At 36.4% G+C, this 17,508-nt stretch overlaps 1 protein-coding gene across 5 annotated transcripts in view; it reads right to left on the bottom strand.

Moving 5' to 3' along the window:
- The window catches only part of LOC143149301 (neurotrimin), a 306,423-nt gene that overhangs the window by 20,146 nt on the left and 268,769 nt on the right, over nucleotides 1-17,508 (bottom strand). For 4 of the 5 annotated variants that reach the window (XM_076316532.1, XM_076316529.1, XM_076316531.1 and 1 more), the window contains 3 exons: nucleotides 7,644-7,772; nucleotides 2,255-2,392; nucleotides 1,402-1,572 (listed from right to left, as the gene is read on the bottom strand). In XM_076316532.1, the coding sequence (XP_076172647.1) occupies nucleotides 1,402-1,572; nucleotides 2,255-2,392; nucleotides 7,644-7,772 (438 nt within the window). The remainder of the gene's footprint in view (nucleotides 1-1,401; nucleotides 1,573-2,254; nucleotides 2,393-7,643; nucleotides 7,773-17,508) is intronic. The other variant, XM_076316530.1, reaches the window with a different exon arrangement.

Raw genomic sequence — 17,508 nt, forward strand, 5'->3', positions numbered from 1 at the left:
TAAATATAAATAATAAATTAGTAAGAGTTTAAGGAAATTTTGAATAAATCTGCTACACTAATCTTTCAGACGAATGTATAATAAAAGGTCCACTTTGGTTCGTCGTTTCATATTCATCTCAATAAATTCGTAAACTGAGAACTTATACACTCCCCTAAAAATAAATTTTGACAGGAAACCTATATTAATAAAGTTAGCATTAAAGTAATTCAATTCGTTTCAATTCCAACCGAGTTTACGATACAGACGATCGAATCCAGGCGTATTGTTGCTCATAAATTAACGATATTTTCCAAGTTTATTACCCAAACTGCATAAAGAAACGAATTGTGTCCGAATGCACGCTCACAAAGTGCATTACAGAGTTCGAGAAATTCGACGCTGAACTTTCGCTTGCGTTCGTTTTTCAACGATCGGTCGACCGATATATCTTATTAAACTTTTAGTTTCAGCCAATTTATTCGTCCAAGGAGACGGGAAGGTATACTCTCCCGGGATAAATATATCCTTCGCAAATTTAATCGCCAATTACGAACAACGTTGAAACGGAAAGGCCGTTTGAGCTCGTTTATCGATCGATACCCATCGACTGTTAAGAGTCTTTGCGTAAAAGTTCATCGGGAATCAATTACTTTGTCATTAGAGCGTAAATACAGATACTATTATTCCAATTATTTCCAACGTCGTCACTTCGCTTCGAGAGTTTTTATTTTTCTCCAAGTGTTCGCAACTCGATGCGCAAAAAATTTTGACACGTTTGCAACACATTTGCATTTTGTGGAGCTATACCCAGGAATGAACAAAATTTGTATCCAGTTAAAAATTTTGAACGAAGAGTAAAGGCTGAACCGCTGTTTTTACACTCCTTCGATAAAAATGATAATTGAAGTTATAAAATAAAATTATTTTTCACTTTGCAGGAATAATACATAACTGTTCAATCGAAGAAATATTATAGACAAATTATTATTAGATCTATTATTTGAACAAAATTTTGCCCGTCTTTGGTTAAAGCGAAACGTAGAACATGCGACTGTTGCACTACATTTTCTACATATTATGCGCAGAGAACTGGGACGAGATTTCCTAATCTGTAATTTGCTTATCTCGTCTCATTGATATGGATGTCAGGTGTCAATCGTATTAAGTTACCATGAGATAGGTTATCGACAGATGTATCACCGAATGTAATTCAAAATTCGAATAATACTTATAGGAATGATTGAATATTAAGTGAAAATAAACGTTCTCAACTGCATGGAGGACGATGGTAGATGAGAAATGTTTCCAATTATGATCTCGGACATAATTGACAAATTTTTCTTTTTCTCTTTGCGTTTTTAAACTCAACGCTAAGTGTTCTGTACAATTCGTAATTTGGAGAAACGTTATTCCACTCACCATCCAATTTTATGTCACCATCCGTTCCACCGAGAGAGTTCTGTGCGACGCATTTATAGGAGCCAAAGTCCTTCGGCCCGACATTTCTGATCTTCAGCATCATGTATTTGTTGTAGCCGCTATCGGTGTATACAGCCTCGTACTTGTCACCTGCAATGGAATGGTAATTGCCTAGGCAAATAAAACTATTTCCTCGCGATACGATCAAGTTTACGTGTCGCGAAGAATGAAAGTATCAGTGTAACACGAGGATCGAGGAAATATTAAGTATCGCAAAGTTCGCTTAGAAAACTTGAAAAAAAATTTTCTTTGCAATACTTGCTTCTACTTGTTACAACATCATTATCAATTGGATTGTTGTATTGTTAAAATTTGTTTTATCAACAAGGTTTGAATAATGAAGTGCCAGGAAAAGAGAAATCGTTGCGAAGGTCAATAGTAAGTATTATAATCATCTATAATTGTATAGATGTATATTATTTTAAAATACTGTTACGAGCCAAATCTACTTATACTAAACAGATTTTTGAAAGTCACGTTTAAAAGAGAACGTTAAGTGACGTATCATATTGGATAAAATAACTGTGCACCGATTGCTAAACATTTTTATAAAACTTTCACTGAGAGAAGCTTATGCACGGTTATTAGTAAAAGACTTTTGAAAATAGTACGAGTATCGAGAACTGAAAAAGCTGTAGAAATAGAAAAATCTACAGCAATCGTTGCACATTCGATCAGTCTAATTTCTGTATAATTATAATCAAGCAAGTGTTTCTGGTCGTGTATTGATTTTCAGTTGCATCGAAATGACCTGCAACTGCAGTAAATCTAATTTTATGAAGCTTAAAATTACCAGAGATAATCATGTCTCCGTGTTCGGTTGTCCAATAATTGATCGAGTTAGGATAAGCTTCAGTATGACATTCCAACGTGACGTCTTGTCCAATATACGCTCCCTCCAATTGGTTTGGTATCGAAAGCATCGGAGGAACTGTGACAAAAGAAAGACGTACGTGACGTGATTAACAAATGCGATACGTTTCGCTGAATTTGGAGTTTGGTCTTCATTATCCGAAAATACATTATGCAACGATCTATCATACGAGATATTTAAGTAATTTAAATAATTATTTTCGATATTAAAGTACTTTTGATGGATTAACAAGTTCCACAAACATGTACGAAAATATTTAATAATCAGAAGTCTACAATTTGAAAAGAAATCTATTTCCTTTGAAAATCGACTTGATATTTTTATCCTTTCTCCGACGTTTTCTTTTTTCTCTATCAAGTATTGCTACGAACTTGAAAATAAAATTTCTTGGGAATAAAAATTCTGCAAAAATGTTACTTCAGACATTAGACAAAAATGAAGATAATGGTAGTGTAATTTTTATTTTAATTAATTGTTCTATGTCAGGGAAAAGACTGTTCTCTCGCTAGAAAATTCACTTGTTGATAAACTAACATTCTGTTCGAATATAACAGGCTTCAGTCTGCTCAGATAAATATAAAAGATACTGTTCGCGCGTTGGTTAATTTGAATTATAATCATGATTAATTATCCCTGGTGAGAAAGCCACGCATTCAGTTCAATGTTCACGAAACCGAAGCATTGTTCCTAGCTTCTTTCAGAAAGTATTATTTACCGCTTCTTGCGGCACAATCGCTTTCCTTGATCGCGTAATTAATTTTTTTAAGTAGAAAGCGTATAAACTGGAAGGTGAATAGATTAAGGTCGTAACGCCCGAAAAGATCTTTCATTGTTCGTTGCCTTTTCCATCTGTATTGGTATCTGTCGGTGAGTTCGTCGAAATTGGTGCTTTTATATTTCTTTGAATGGAGCAATTACTGCTCGACACTTTAGTTGATAGTGTTTGATAATTGTAGTCATTAGAAGTTCGCGATATGAAGACACTATTGTGCTTCTTAAGAACTATGATCTAATCATAATTGTACGCTTTAATTATTTTATATTGGCATTGCATACACTAGATTCCATAATTTTGTTTCATGAAACTTCAAACTAATATTTTTCCAAAGTACCATAATAAATATTTTTTCTGCCTGAGAAAATTACTCGACGGTTCTTATATAATTATTATTAACCTTCTCAGAAAATTTCGTACTCGATTTAAAGTGAACTGAAATTCTAACTAATGTTGATCCATGAGATTTACTGATCCCTATACCAACTATTTGAAAATTGAATTATGAATATTTCTTCACAATAGTAACAAGTACATATAAATCTCAATATTTAAAATAATTAAAAAACCGAAGAAATAATTCAAAAATCAAGTAGTTGCAATTAAGTTACAAGTCAAGGATTCTCTGAACTTCACCTTTTCGCTTTTCTTTTCACTTGTATCTTTTCCATAACGGTGAGTAAATTTGTTAAATAAAATTAATCTTCGTTGTTCGATCGAAACTTTTTCCGGAGATTTCAATTCCAAAGCAATTGTTTCCATCCGTTCTATGGGAAATTTTTCGAGATTAAGTTTTCCTTTTGTTCGACCTTTCACCCGTCACACGTTAAAAATAGAGGGTGCGTTTCATAGACACACCTTTATACCCTTTAATTTTCTCCATTTTTCCGAGAACTCTATAAAGTTTCCATACACTTGAAAGTTCAGGTGACGCGACTTAGGGAATGCAGGACTCCCTTAGAGCGAAAACATCCCTCTCAAAGTTTTCAGTTATTATACGCGCAGCGATGGCGTATACGGAGCTTCTTGCGATCGATATAGATATTCCGGAGCCGCAATATCATGTCATAGTTCCGTCTTTTACGAACCAACGTAAATCACGATTTACTGCCGCTGTATACGCTTGAGACGATATCACGGTGGATAGCGTCCCTCGTCCACTCTATATTCTTCCCTCGACGTTTTTTCTTGAGTTATCGGATAAATTGCGCGACCATTAGCTGATCAATTTAATTGTATCGTCACATGGAATTTCAACCGTCGAGCCACGAGGAATCCACACAAAATCCCGATCTGGACAACTGAATTTTCGAACCGATAACTAAATTTAAATTTAGCTCTGTATGAAATGCTTGGTGCATATCCTAATTGAGAAATAAGTAAGTAGTGAGTAGTCGTAAGTATGAATTTAAATATATTTGAGATATATCATTTGCGACCTTCCCAATAAAAAGTTATAAAGAATAAAACTTCCATTCCGAAACAAAAAGAAACAGAAGAGATATGAAATTACGTGTGCGAGAAGGTAAGGGAAAAGACCTTTTTTTCTCGAACAGTTTTCATTGGTTAAATAAATTTGTTCTAAGAATTAGATTCACGAGTTGGACAAACATACCATAAAAAGTTAATATTAATGATAAATTCTGCTCACCTTTTAATTTTCATTCCTGTGGAAATTCTCAACTGATTTAACTGTGACCTATTAATTAATACTTCGATAAGCGTGGAAAGAACTACCGAGGAAAATCTAATTGGATTAGCTTGTAATTCATTCAATAGCAATTCACTTGTCTCTTTATTTTTATCTCGACTCCTTTGCCTGGAATTTCGAAAGATACTTCGATGTTATTCGAAACACTTCTGCGAGTAACAATATTTACATTGTACATTTTACTAACAAATATTACCCGATAAAAATAGAATTATTCATACACGTGTATATATTATTAGAAATAGGATTATGTATACGATAAATGTAAACAACGAGAGTCAATAATGTATTTGCGGAATTTACCACGAATCTATGAATGTTTACATACTGATCAAACACAAAGTTGATAGATACATTCCGGACATGAATTTTCAACAATGAAAAATATTCATACGATCATTTTCGATTTGCTCGATAATTTTGAACGATTTCTATTTAATAAAGAATACTAGCCATCGCAAATGACAAAAGGATAAAAATCAACATATTCTGTATTCTTTACTCGATTTCTCTCTATTATCTCACAGTCGAAGCGTTGATTGCCATCGAGCCGATAAAAAGGAAACCACGCGTCGCAAAATTCAATATCCTCGAGAATAATATTAATAAAAGGGAATACGAGGGGAAAAACAACCGAAGGATCGTTATATGCAGCTCAAAAAGGTATTGTAAACACCGCCGGTGAACACCCGCGTAATCCTTTAACGGAATCGCCAACTCGAATTGTTAACGCTTGTAACTATCCGTGTGGTGGAACGGAGACTAATGTGTCGGAAAAGACAGAGCGGAAACGCGTTTCGCACCCCAAAACTGGCTGAACGTGACGCTTGAGAGGGACTGAACGGACCTAGGTACATCGAGCATATCTGGGTCAAGTGGCCGCTCGTAAATCGCTGGCTAAATGAAACGTTGAAAACCGACGTAATGCATCGTGCTGGGGCGAACAACCACTCTTCATCAGGTTGCGCTGGAATGCACCCTGTTACTGTCCTTCGAGTATCCGTTTCTTTTTCTTTCTCTCGCTGGGTCTGTGGTTAGTTCATTCAACCACAGGATATTCTTACTTCGATGAAATTTAACGAGTTTGGAATTAATACCTAGTATTTTACATTTTGAGATATAAGAAACCAAGGAAGACGAACCTTGAATAATACACGAGCGTTAATAACGAGGTCGAAGAATCTTCCACCTTTTCGTTGAATTAATACTTACACGATAGTTCGATTCGGGGCTGAACAATTCTAAAATAAATCTATGCTCCACTTTTCCAAGGGAGAGATAATCTTTGAATAATAAACTGTCTCGACAACGAGGAATCCTGAATCTTTCGTTGATTTAAACAGATATCTGTATAATAATTAGACCCGAGGCTGAACAATTACGAAGTAAATTTATATCTTGCTTTTTGAGTTATAGGGAGAAAAGGATGATAATTGTTCCGTAATTGAATAAAGATGCGTCGAGAACAAGACAGAAGAATCGTGACCGAAATAACATAAAACTAAATAGATGGATACCTCGATCTTCGACGAACCTAATCGACGAACATAATACTACAAACTCGAATGTTTCTTTGGAGATAGTGTTTGAAGAACACAAAGCCCAAGTTTGGTGATCTATTTTGCTGTATCGATGATGAAGTTCAAGATAATAGAAGTATATCCCTTTGAAGAGTAATGATTTCGAATTGAGCATCGAGAATGTTTCAATTAGCTTTCTAGAGGCGGATTTAAGGTGTATAGAGCCATTTCACGAATCACTACTGTACCATACTGTTTAATTGAATCAATATTCCCATACCCTCAGCATTCGGCAGTGAAAGTTCCAAGCAGAGGCAGTCCTTCAAAGAAGAGTTTCCTGTGCTACTGGAAGAGGTATTTCATTACCATTTGTTGGCGAAGAATCGATTCGAAATATCCAACAGCATGTTTACTTTAGCCGAGCGTTTCCCCGAACCAACCGCATTGTAAGATCCATCGAACCGATTCTCCATTGAAGTAAAAGAAGACTACTTTCAACAGTTGCGCTTGTAATAATCACTTTAGATAAAGTTACGTTCGAATTACATTGTAATAATCATCTCTAATTGTTACACTCGGATTACCTTGTAGTAATTATCTCGAATAAAATTATGCTCGACATACCTTGAAATAACCATTTATTTTATTGTACTTTCATTTCCAAACTGTCCATAATTTACAGAAATTTACAAACAGTTTCAAATTTAATTATTGAGCAACTAACGAACAAATTTAAAATTCTTCCTTTGTAACGACACGAATGTAATCTAATTTGAGCTACCAGAAATATAACGATATAGTTAAAAATATGGATCGTTATATGAATAAACGACGAAGCTAAAAATCTGGATGTAAGTGGACGTGTAAATGTAAATTAGGAGTTAATTCGACTTTCTCGGATAATATTATTAACATATTATCCACATAATGTTATTGGAATTCAAAGAAATTTTCGTACATTTTTGTGACGATTTAGATTATTTTAGATTATATTATTTTGTCAAATAATTTTGACAAACGTTCCTTGGGATCTGTTGAGTTGAGAGATAAACTGGGAGATTGAAAATAATTTAGAAACGTATTCATACGTTTTTTAACGTATACTTAGAACGCATACATGACCTTAGGAATGAGCTTCAACTCGCGAGGCCATATATATACGAATTTGGAAGCGAAAAAATAAAAGCTACCGGAACATGCTCGAAAATTCGAGAATACATTTAGAGACCACCGCAAATAAAGTAGACCGATGAACTCGAATTTAGAACAACGTGTAACAAAGTGTCGTTTTTACATACTCACATTGCACACGAAGAGATATGCGCTGGCTGACACGTGGTGGAACATCATTCGACGCGATGCACAGGTATGCACCCATGTGCAGTCGACTGATCTTCACAATATGCAGCACTTCCCCATCCACGAAGTTCACTGAAACATAAATTAAACGTCGCGACATGAGTACGTCGAATAAACCATTCGAATCAACTGTCCCCTTAATAAACCCAGATTTACATTGTTCGTCGTTTCCAAGATCCTAGTAATTATTCTATAATTTTAAGAAACCAATTTTTCCAACAAAAATCGAATACAATACCATTTACGAAGAAATTTAATTATGATTAAAAATGTTTAATAAAAGTACATCGAGGTCCCTTGTCGTGATACTATATTTTTAAATATACTACGAAAGTTCAAATAATCGAGAATAAATGTCAAACCAATAGACGTAGATCGACTGTTCTATTCCGAGCGAAGGATGTGCCGCAAAACTATGTCGAAGATGTCGATATGAATCAAATTCATTTACATAATATAAATATTTCACGCGTTCCATTGCGAAAGGTGGTTCGAGAGATTGGTCCAATTTGGACTGATTTTCTTCCATGATTTCCAAGTTTGATTTAATCTCGAAACACGATCTCAGAAACTTAATCGAAAGCTACTCGGCCGATATTCTATAATTCAATGGTAAGCGAGCAATTACCATAAAATAAAGCCAGTATCCAAACAATACCAGGATCCAAAATTTGACAGTTTAATGTATCTATATCCAGCGGCTCATTAATATCTGTCGTAGAAAGTAATTATTTATTCCATCATACAATAACCGGTTCCACTTCCGCGCTATACAGCAACATATAATTAAATTACGGTAAACGATTTATCATTCCCGGTAGCTGAGCGAACTTGCAAAACTTCCGCGTTTTCGCGCAACTTTCGGGCGCGTATTTCGGTGCCACCGTTGGTCATCGGTTGTAATAAATTAAACGCGTACGCGCACGCGCCGATACGAGTGTCTACGCGTACTTGTTCTCGGTTTACCTTACATCGATAAGTTTTAGTAAAATACCGGCTTTTAACAAAAAAAGGAAAAAAAACGATCGGTGATGGAGAGGGTGTAAAAAGTACTGGGCATGGTCTGAAATAGAACAAAAAAAAAGAAAAGATACAACATTCGCGCGGAATATAATAAAACTCGCTTCCTAGGGGCAACAACATGGCCGTCCCTAGTGTGCAACCCATGGTGTATTCCATGGGATGTAAAACGAGATGATTGCTACGATGTGTTCCAATAAGAATGCAATAATAAAACACTGTAACCGCGACTTGCATTTTTATACGCAAAATTGTTATGCGTTCCTATACATACGCGAAACGACGAGAACAGGAGTGCGTCGTCATAAGTTCGGGGAGCTTAAAGCAGTTTCGAGTAAATGTTTAAGAGTGATGGAAAACCGATTGAACGTTTCTCTCGATAAAGGTTCGAGAGCACATCGTATCGCGAGAACGTTGCTACAATTCTTCGACAGTAATGTCGAGGTAATGGGACGCTGTAACAGCTCACAATTCTTCGAGTCAGGGAACATTGTTCGATGTATCGCGTTCACTGTTACGCTTCCTGCAGTTCGAAAGAAAATACACGAGTCCATTTTGTGTTTCTTATTCGGTGGACCCGCGCTACTCCAAGACCTAACGAGGAGACTAAATATCCAAGTTCAGTATCGATTATGTTTCTATATTTATTATTGAATGTATTTCGAAATTTGACATTGAGCGTATATGTAAATTTGTTGTTGACAATATTTCTAAATTTTATATCGACTGTATTTGTAAATTTTTTATTGACTGCATTGTTAAATTTTATAGCGATTGTAATTGCAAAATATGTTGTCGACTGTATTTCTAGAAAAAATATATCTTTCTTGTGTTTAATTGGTCCTTGGATCTGCAAAGTTTGTGGTTTGTCAAATTTATCATTTCTTTTAATTATGAATGAATACCATGTGTTCCTTATCTTTGTTCGCAAATATGATCTTTTTAAATTTAATTAAAGAATGGCTAATCTATGTCAAACAGTACATAATGTAATCCAGAGGGGGTCTATTAAACTCCCGCGCGCCTACTTAAGGGTTAAATGTGTTTACTTGACTGCGTCCCTCGTTCTAAACCATGCTATTCTACACGGTTTGGTTCAAACATTTTCAAACTTAAATTAAAACAATCATTTTTCGTGCGATATTAATAAAGTTTGTTAATAATTATTCATTGTGGAGATGTACACAGTTTACACATGTTTGCGATAACGATTAACCGTGTCTGTTAAGAACTTCTACATCTACTCTATACATTTTATAAACTAATCCTAGAATTTTATAATTCAAACGAGTTTTATCCTCACGTGTTCTAAATACTTTTGTAAAATTTGATTTCACGAAAGCTTCTAATCTATCCACACACTCAAAACCTTATCAAACAAACATACGTATACATATTGACTCAAACACTTACTTTCCACCAATTTACACAAATAAAATTAATTTTGGATCATATTAACTTCAAGTTAAATTCTACAGAAACATGTTTTGCTATAATTTACAGCAAAAAATGAAATAACTATGGTAAATTGAAATTTCCGTATACGTATTTACACAGACCGTAAAAGTACAAGTTGTGATATCGTCGTACGATTACTCGAAGGGCTGGAAGTGGCGCGATGGGCTCGGTTCGTCGAGTGAGATCCGATCGGGTCGAGTAGGCGTACAAAGTACGCCCTAATCGAGAACAAGAATTTATGGCGTACGTGTGGAATACAAACGCGGCGAGCTGCAACAGGCAAATCGATCTGTTGAATCGTACAAACATATGACGTGACTCGGGACCCTTATCATCCAGGGACCTATCACGGAGACGAAGGTCATGAAAGGAATGAAAGTTGCTGTCGCGTTGCGCGGTGGGGCGTAAGAAGATGGTGTGAATCGTTGTTAGCCACGGCGCGCCGCGCGCGCCAAACCTATCCATTGTTCCGCAAACAATGCCTAGCGGTGAGAGATTCCAGCGGTGGGTAGCACTTTCCGAGGATTTTAATCAAGTAGTCCCGCAGGTCCTGTGCTGGAACTACCCCCTTACCGGTTTAGCGGGAACCTTTAAAACTTTCGGCTTAATGGGGAACCACAATATGGCACGATGAAATTTCGAGTCGTACAAGCCGCCGTTGCTCACGATAAAGTGAAACGGGAACAATTATTATTTTTTTAACCTGTCACCGCCACTGTTGCGGTCGCACGATGGATAACGTTCCCCTGATTTTTTCGAGATTATTTTGTATACGCGCGGGGACAGTGACGGATGACGGATCAGACTCGATCGGTCGACAGATTCCCTTTATTTCGACTTAACGAACGGCGTTCCGGGTTGGTCCTCGAACGTTCGTTACAGTTGCTGATTAGAGGATTTAAAATATTACAACCGTTTCGTGCGAACGTTTTCAGTTTCGCATCTTTTTCAACGGAAATAGATTTTTCGTGTTTCTTTTCGTTTTCGTTTTCTTTCTTTTTTGTGTTTGTTTTTATGTATACACTTTGAAAATAGAACACTTGGAAAGTGTCGTAAGGATCTGAAAAGGTAATGGAAATTGTCCAAGAAATGGGAAACGATCTTTTCTTATATTATACATTACTGGCTATATGTAGGGTGAAAAATATGTGGAATAATCGGTGCAAAATTTCACTGATACGATAATTAGAATTTTGGTATTTTAGGAATTAAGTTTCTTTATAACGTTTCGATTAGTACTGTTCCATAAATGTTAACGAAATAAAGGTCGTGCTATAGTGCATATTACTTTTAGTAATTATCTTTGAAAGCATATCTGTAACCTATACATCGATGTGTCGTATATCCTATTTTTATTACAATTGAGAATATATAAGAGTTGTACGTTTTGTGAATTCCGGACAAATTAATGGCGATGATCATTCGAGCGTGACAAACGCTGTTAATTTTCTATGGCATTGAATATCTACTTCTGTCGAACTGCAGTGTGTGCTTTTTCTGAAATTAACGAAATTACCGCATGACCCCGAGCTTCGTTCGATCCAGCTACTACAATTCTGGGGACGAATACTGTTTTAGCCTTTTATATCAGAAAATAACTCTTCAACTCGCACAATAGTACATATTAGCCTTTGAATTTGAAGGATTGTACGCGTACCGAAAAACTCATTCATTTCCCACAAGTTGTTAAGTTTTTTAATATCTTCGTATGATTCGTTTAAAAACATTCGTATACCGGTAATTAAATCGTGTCGATGATTAAATTCCAAGTGTAAATATAGTCACAATATCGGAGAACAATTAAAGTACAACAGGAACGTTTAATTATTTACAGAAACGAGTATCCTTAAAGTCAAGTATTTGTACTTTCGAAAAATACAAAATTTGTATATGGTAGTTAAAAGAAATATTGAACGTGTGTGTCATGTATGATAAATTAAAATAATATTCGAAACAATGGGGAAAATGTGTTTACAACGAAAATGTTGTAAAGAAAAGTTGGACAAGTTGAAAACAAAAAGGAACTAAAAGTCGTTTAGTTCCCTACGAATAATATCACGATGTAAGTAAAAACATCTCGACGAAATTACAAACACCGCAACTCCACTACAACTGAAAAAGTAACTTTCCAAACAGATATTTCCTGTACAAGGTAATCTTTCCTACTAAAAATTCGTCGGAACAAAAAAAAAAAAAAATAGAATTCACAAATTAGTCGAGATTTGTATCAATCTACATATCTCTTCCAATTATTAACCTCATCTTTCTTCTATGAAAATTAATTTCACCCTCTAAACACGAAAGTTCGTTAATAAAATAAACGTATCGAGTGTTTACAGTTTCGTGGAGCAATACGGTTAAAATTCAGTAATAATTTTTAATACAACGCTTCGATCTAACAATTTTCGTGCCTGGAAACGTTCGAATACTCCACTAAACACGTACGTAGGTTCGGGTAACGAACGGAGCAGAGGATAATTGAAATAATCGTCGAAAAACCGACGAAACTTCCAAAGAACGTTTCACAGGGATTTAAGTGTTAACGAGGACTTCGTGTTAACGCGACGAGTCCCGCAATTCCGCGGGAGAACGTTAAAAATCGCTTTACATCGAAAAGCGCTAGTTTACATGAATGGGGACTGAAAGTTGATTCCAATTTACTCTCGCGAAAAATGTCTTGGAATTTTCATAATGTCGCGACGCGAGCCCCGCGATAACGCAGTGTCTTTCAAAGTCCATTAGCCGGTTTAAATGTTAAGCGGCGCGATAAGGGCGCACGTGAAAAGAACCGCGGAATAAATTAGCGGCCATTCACGTCGATGCGCACGGCGCACTTTGCATAACATTTTCCGCGTGCTCCTTAACGTCGTAAAAATAAGCAGACAGCTTACTCGAAGACGAAGTGGGGAGTTGGCTACCTATTTGGGAATTAGTACGTGATGTATTCCACCCCATAAGCGGCGGGTTGGACGTCGATATTTCATCCCATTCCCTTTCCTCGTATCCTTAAGTGCCCTTTTTCGCGTTATTACCGCCAGATAACCCAGCTACATTCATTCTCCGGCGAAATCCTCGAGCCACGATCATTGCAGCTAATGTATCCGCGCGTGGTCCAATGGACAGATGGAATTCCTCGTATTGGTGCACAGGCGTTCGAACGACTACCTACCTCGATAGAAGTGACAATCCACTGGGAAACGTATACACTAAATTGTACCATTCAAAGTTACGACGTTCGTAGACAGCATCGTAATAATACGTTACACGGCACGTTTAGATAAGAATTTTATTTATCGAGTGAACGGTCGAGAACATTGAATGGACAATTAAGAGGGATTACGGTACGCGTTAATTGTGAAAGAAAATTTTATCTTGTGATATTCGGATTATTTTTTCGTAACGTTGTCGTTCAAGATTGGTTCGAAGAGGGTTAGAATAGTTATAGAGTTTTTATTGTTTCTGTATATAAATGTTAGTAAGTTGTTTTGTGTTAGATCAATGTTGTTTTTGTACGAGAGGTATAGAAAGTTATCGATTGCGACGAGTTTATCGTAAACGACGAAGAAGTGTTCTGCAAGTAGTGGACGATTTAAGCGACAAGGGGGTGATTCTACGATGAAAAATAAATCGAAAGCGTAGAACAAAATATTTTTGTAAGTGACTCTATATTTGAGAAAATTGATCTTGAACCTTGTTTGGGGCACGTGCTCGATTTAACGAAAACGTCCATTATATTTGCACACAATATTTGGAGATGATAATTTATAACTAAAAATACCGTTCGAAGCGAAGAGAGATCGATCGAGTTCAAACCTATCGATTCAGCGCGCAATTACCCCGTACATTTTTAAAATCAATTTTCTCTAAAGCGAGACCTTGCTCAAAGAAATTCTATTCTATATTTTCGATTTATTTCTACATCTAGAATCGTTCTATATGTTTGAAAAAGAAAAAAGAAGAAGACCCTGATAAACACATTACTCCCAAAAAATTTGTTCGTCGAGAGATGAATATTTGCACACTTCTCGATATTATTCGTAATCGTTCGTCCACGAGTTTTCGTAATTTCCCAAGATTCCCCCTCGCGACGGAACGCTTGTTACGCACACAGTTACGACCATTTGAAAACTTTTCCAATTCACGACAAATCGACATTCTCCTCGAAATAAAAACTTCCACGGATTCTACACGTGGAAAAATTGTTTCCCAATAAAACACCCGCAAACATTCGACACCTATAGTTGGTGAAATTTAACACGGTACCTAGACCGATTTCCATGGTGGTAACGCGTTACTCTGTTCCCTTTCGGTAGACAGAAGTCATTGTTTGGACGGAATTGCTCGTTTCAATGGAATACCGGCGTTTCACGCAGTTAGAACGATTATTGGCCTTAAAATAAATATCTCCCGGTGGCCTACAGCGTAACGCGTTGCAACGAGAACAAAGACATCGATGGAAGTACACGCAAGTAAAGAGAAAACGAGGGAAAGGGACCGGGAGAAGTTGGAATCTATTCCGTTCCTCCTTCAGACGCGAAATTTGCCAGACAATATTGATCTTGCGTGGAACACTGACTTCGTCTGTGCCTTCGAAAGTAAGTACAAAGGAACCTCAAACGGCAACAAGATAAGCTCGTCTCTTCGCTACGAGGATCGACGTCGGTGCAGTTTGGCCGCGAGTTTCCCTCATCGTTTGATGCCGGGGTTGCGCGCAAAGCGAGTACAACGTAGATTCGATTTTTCCGTGCCGTCTATATCGATATCCATGACCTGACCTTTCTCTTCTTTTGTTTTTCCCTTCCGGGACAGGAATTCGCTCGTAGGTTCCTGTTTTCCGGTCGCGTCGTATTACCCCGTCTATGCGAGCCCCTGGCAAAAATCGTGTTACAAACAGGAACAAGTGACTCCTCGTGAAGAAGGAGTTTTCGAGGGAAATGGGAGCGAAAATCGCCAAGATACACGACACAGTCATCTTTGAAATAATGGTATTGCTTCGAAGGGGATAAACGAAACTTTTAAACAATTCGAATCGGTGAACTATCGAAGAACGTGGACATAGACGGGGAACGAAGATCGTTGATTCAATTGTGGGTAATGATACCATTGGAAAACATTTTTCTCTATTTTCCAAGATACGATGAATCGAAACTTGAGAAAATAATAACTTCGGGATTATTGAAACACTGGTGACAGGATTAGTGAATATTCAGTTGCATACTGTACGATATTTCTGGAAAATTTTCGATGCAGTTTTTAATTCACTTGGGGTAGAATTTTTCTCGATACTCGAGTAAGCACCGTGTAATGTAAGGAAGGAATTATTGAAAAGAATTATGCGTTTGATCGAAATCTACGAGAGAAATAGAAAGGCAAAAATTTTAACAATAATTTAACAGCCTCTTCATCTAATTTCGATAATAGAGTTACTATCGTACTATAATTGTTCGCAGTTACAAACACGATGCATAAGTCAGATTAAGAAATTAATATAATATATAGTGGATCTAAAATTGTGAACACTGTTGTCTTAGAATGTAAACGTGTAACGTTAATATTAAAATTGAAAGGGGGCAGATGATTAAAGTTACTGTGACAACGTTTCATGAAATAACACAATTTACTTACATTAATTATAACATTACGTAAACATTCGCAGAGAACATATTTCGAGGAAATGAGAAACGATATTAATATTGTACGACTACAGTGAAAAACGAAAAATCTTTAGAATTTGTTTCAAATCAAAATTACCCAAGATACTAACTCGAAATTATTAGCACATATTAACGCACTTACGAAGACACGAATTCTATCCTGAAAAGGATAATTTAATATACACTTCATTTGCTTTGTGTATATTCTCTTCGAATGCTTGTACATCGTAACAATTGATACGAACAACCTTAATAAATTGTTCCCCTTTCAACGAGTTCCAATATTTCCGCTCATCGAGTTCGAAAAGAAAAACCTATCGAATTGGGTTAACAAATTCCACACTCGCATTTTCGCGCCTCGTTTAACACCGACTGGACGATTACTCGAAAAATTAGTCTCTCGCGAAGTTCGTGTAAACATTTTCGTAACACTCGATATTCGTTTTCCAGACACAGACGCGATTCGTTACCTCCTCTATCGAACTTACTCCACCAATTCGAGATTCTTCTGTTCCCTTTTGTTCCCGCCTTTTTGCTCCCCCTGTTTTTTAGTCTTTTATCGGCTTTCTGGGCGATCGGTTGGGACCTAAGAAGTAAATCTTCCCTCCCCCTGCCGCCCGGTATCTTGATCCCATTCCTTAAAAACGCCTCCAGACGCGCGAGAGTTTTACAAAATTCGATTTGCTTTTTCATCTCTCTTGGCCATTCTTTTTCACTTTCCGGAGCAAGGTAGAGGCAGAAGGGTGACGTTAAGGGAGCTCGCGTGTATAGATGTGTGTACACAGCCGTGCAAAAGTATTGAGCTACCTTATTACTGGCAATGTTGTCCCAAATTCTTAGATCGATGGAACAATTCGCTTGGATATCGGAACAAATATTCCGTTTATACTAACAGTATTTGGACAACGGTGCGTGTGCAATTCCGCTTTGTACAACCGGTCGCCATTTTTCAGAGACGTTTTCTCACACCGAAGCTTGTGCTTGTTGTTCGATGACTCGAAGCGGAGCAAGTTTATAAATGATTTTTCACGAAATCCTATAAAACTCTAGACAAATCGAAATTTGATAATACGAAGTACAGAGTTTCCACAGTTTATTTCATTATTTTTATTATTCTTTTCAACTTGAAATAGTCTCTCGGAGCAATTGTAAAACTCTTCGATTGATAAAACACAAATATCTGTAATTTGAAAAGAAAGTCCACAGAACGACGCGTTCGAGGGTAACAGGAAATTAAACATTTTTGTTTCGAAAAGTACTATTAACCGAGATACTCTTTACTTCCAATGTTTCATCTAACTTCATCTACTTCCTCTACCTTCGGTATATTAAAAACGTGTTTTCTACAGTCTGATAAAAATATTCCGATTCCAGTTGACTTTTCGATACAGTGATATTATTGTTTCGACAGCAATTTTGAAACACTTTTATAAAAATTTTCTTATATGTATATATAATATCCTGATGATTCAAGTCAATAAAAACTACCTTTTCACTTGCGTAATCAAAACCTTACCTTTTCGTAAACATAATCGTTTACCAACGTATATATACATATACATATCTATACGTTAATAAAAATTGTATAATTCTCTACTACATTAAAAAAAAAAAAAAAAAAATATTAATAATGAAACGATTCGGTTCGAAATAGTACAACCTTTGCACGAGCCTGT

The sequence above is a fragment of the Ptiloglossa arizonensis genome, chromosome 7 (genome assembly GCF_051014685.1).
Source record: "Ptiloglossa arizonensis isolate GNS036 chromosome 7, iyPtiAriz1_principal, whole genome shotgun sequence".
In the NCBI taxonomy this organism is placed as follows: domain Eukaryota; kingdom Metazoa; phylum Arthropoda; class Insecta; order Hymenoptera; family Colletidae; genus Ptiloglossa; species Ptiloglossa arizonensis.